The sequence below is a fragment of the Sardina pilchardus genome, chromosome 3 (assembly GCF_963854185.1).
Source record: "Sardina pilchardus chromosome 3, fSarPil1.1, whole genome shotgun sequence".
Taxonomy (NCBI): domain Eukaryota; kingdom Metazoa; phylum Chordata; class Actinopteri; order Clupeiformes; family Clupeidae; genus Sardina; species Sardina pilchardus.
This window is the reverse complement of record NC_084996.1, coordinates 797,187-799,686: the sequence shown is the minus strand read 5'-3', so window position 1 is coordinate 799,686 and position 2,500 is coordinate 797,187. Positions and strand designations below refer to the sequence as shown.

Below are 2,500 nucleotides of genomic sequence, written 5' to 3'. Positions count from 1 at the left end.
TAAGTTAACAAAAGGTTGCATAGGGGGCCTTTAGTACGTATAAACTTCCAAAACCTTTCCGTTAAAACTGCTACCAGACAGATATGTGAACACCTGTGTTTATGTATTTGTGATGCCTGATGATGATGATGATGATGATGATGATGATGATGATGGTGATGGTGATGATAGTGATGTGATTATGACTATGATGATGATGATGGTGATGATGATGATGATGGTGATGGTGATGATAGTGATGTGATTATGACGATGATGGTGGTGATGGTGATGGTGGTGATGATGATGGTGATGAAGAGTATGATGATGATAACATTTGATTGGTCTCCTAGAGGCACGGTACGCTCTGATTGGTGCAGGCGTGGGTCTGATCCTGGCCGTCATGTTCGTTGCTGTGAAACTCTGCATGATAAAGAGACACATGCTGGACAATGGGTACTACTCTGCAGGTGAGACACACACACACACACACACACACACACACACACACACACAATGGGTACTACTCTGCAGGTGAGACACACACACACACACACACACACAATGGGTACTTCTCTGCAGGTGAGACACACACACACACGCACACAATGGGTACTTCTCTGCAGGTGAGACACACACACACACGCACACAATGGGTACTACTCTGCAGGTGAGACACACACACACACACACACACACACACACACACACACACACACACACACACACACACACACAATGGGTACTACTCTGCAGGTGAGACACACACACACACACACACACACAATGGGTACTACTCTGCAGGTGAGACACACACACACACACACACACACAATGGGTACTACTCTGCAGGTGAGACACACACACACACACACACACACAATGGGTACTACTCTGCAGGTGAGACACACACACACACACACACACACACACACACACACACACACGTACATACACACTTGCACACGCACGCACACATACGCAAGCATAAGCACGTGCACACACACACACACACACACACACACACACATACACACACACACACACACATGCAAGAGTTGAGCATACAGTAGGTGAGAGAGCGCCTGAGATGATCAGGCTGGTGGTCTGAACTGAATAATGTATCTGATGCTGCTGCTGATGCTAATGCTAATGCTGATGCTGATGCTGATGCTAATGCTGATGCTGATGTTAATGCTAATGCTGATGTTAATGTTAATGCTAATGCTGCTGCCGATGCTAATGCTTATGCTGATGCTAATGCTGATGCTAATACTGATGCTGATGCTAATGCTGATACTGCTGCTGATGCTGATGTTAATGCTGATGCTAATGCTAATGCTGATGCTGATGTTGATGCTAATGCTAATGCTGATGCTGATGCTGATTTTGATGTTAATGCTGATGCTAATGCTAATGTTAATGCTAATGCTGATGTTGATGCTAATGCTAATGCTGATGCTGATGCTAATGCTGATGCTGCTGCTGATGCTAATGCTGATGCTAATGCTGATGCTAATGGTGATGCTGATGCTAATGCTAATGCTAATGCTGATGTTAATGCTAATGCTGATGCTAATGGTGATGCTGATGCTAATGCTAATGCTGATGCTAATGCTGATGCTAATGCTGCTGCTGCTGCTGATGCTAATGCTGATGCTGATGCTGATGCTGTTTTCATTCCTTTCATTGCAGATGACTCACTGAGAGGACAGTCCCTGCGGTGAGTGAGCACACACGCACGAACGCACGCACGAACGAACGCACGCACGCACACACACACACACACACACACACGCACGCACACACGCGCAGTTTAGTAATTCTGTATTTCTCATGTTTCTGCAGGAGTCAAAGCACCAGACTACATAAAATGGAAGCAGCAGACCTTCCTGAGCAGCCCTAGAGATCATTACGCTTGTGTGTGTGTGTGTGTGTGTGTGTGTGTGTGTGTGTCTACAGACCAGCCCTAGAGATCAACACCTGATTAAAAGCCTCTGAGCCTCTCTTAAAGGGCTCTTTGCGTCCATCACTAGAGCTGCTAGCATCTTAAAGGGCTCTTGGCGCCCATCACTGGAGCTACTAGCATCTGTCGCTAGCTTGTCTCCTAAGGTGCTGCTAGCATGTGTTGCTAACATGTTTCTGACAGGGCTGCTAGAGTGTGTTGTTGCTAGCACGTTTCTTACAGGGCTGCTAGCGTGTGTTGCTAGCATGTTTCTTATAGAGCTGCTAGCTTGTGTTGCTAGCACGTTTCTTACAGAGCTGCTAGCGTGTGTTGCTAGCACTTTTCTTATAGAGCTGCTAGTGTGTGTTGCTAGCACATTTATTACAGGGCTGCTAGCGTGTGTTGCTAGCACGTTTCTTATGGAGCTGATAGCATGTGTTGCTAGCACAGGGCTGCTAGCGTGTGTTGCTCTCACATCTCTTATAGAGCTGCTAGCGTGTGTTACTAGCATGTTTCTTATAGAGCTGCTAACTTGTGTTGCTAGCATGTTTCTTATAGAGCTGTTTGTGTATGTTG

At 46.2% G+C, this 2,500-nt stretch overlaps 1 protein-coding gene across 2 annotated transcripts in view; it reads left to right on the top strand.

Moving 5' to 3' along the window:
- Window positions 1-2,500, top strand: part of LOC134076322 (transmembrane protein 273-like) — a 7,846-nt gene that overhangs the window by 3,402 nt on the left and 1,944 nt on the right. The window contains exons 3-5 of one of the 2 annotated variants that reach the window (XM_062531310.1): window positions 333-449; window positions 1,675-1,702; window positions 1,942-2,500. The exon at window positions 1,942-2,500 is cut by the window's right edge and continues 1,944 nt beyond it. In XM_062531310.1, coding sequence (XP_062387294.1) covers window positions 333-449; window positions 1,675-1,702; window positions 1,942-1,966 — 170 coding nt within the window. In that variant the 3' untranslated portion in view covers window positions 1,967-2,500. Of the gene's footprint in view, window positions 1-332; window positions 450-1,674; window positions 1,703-1,827 lie in introns of both variants that reach the window. The other variant, XM_062531309.1, reaches the window with a different exon arrangement.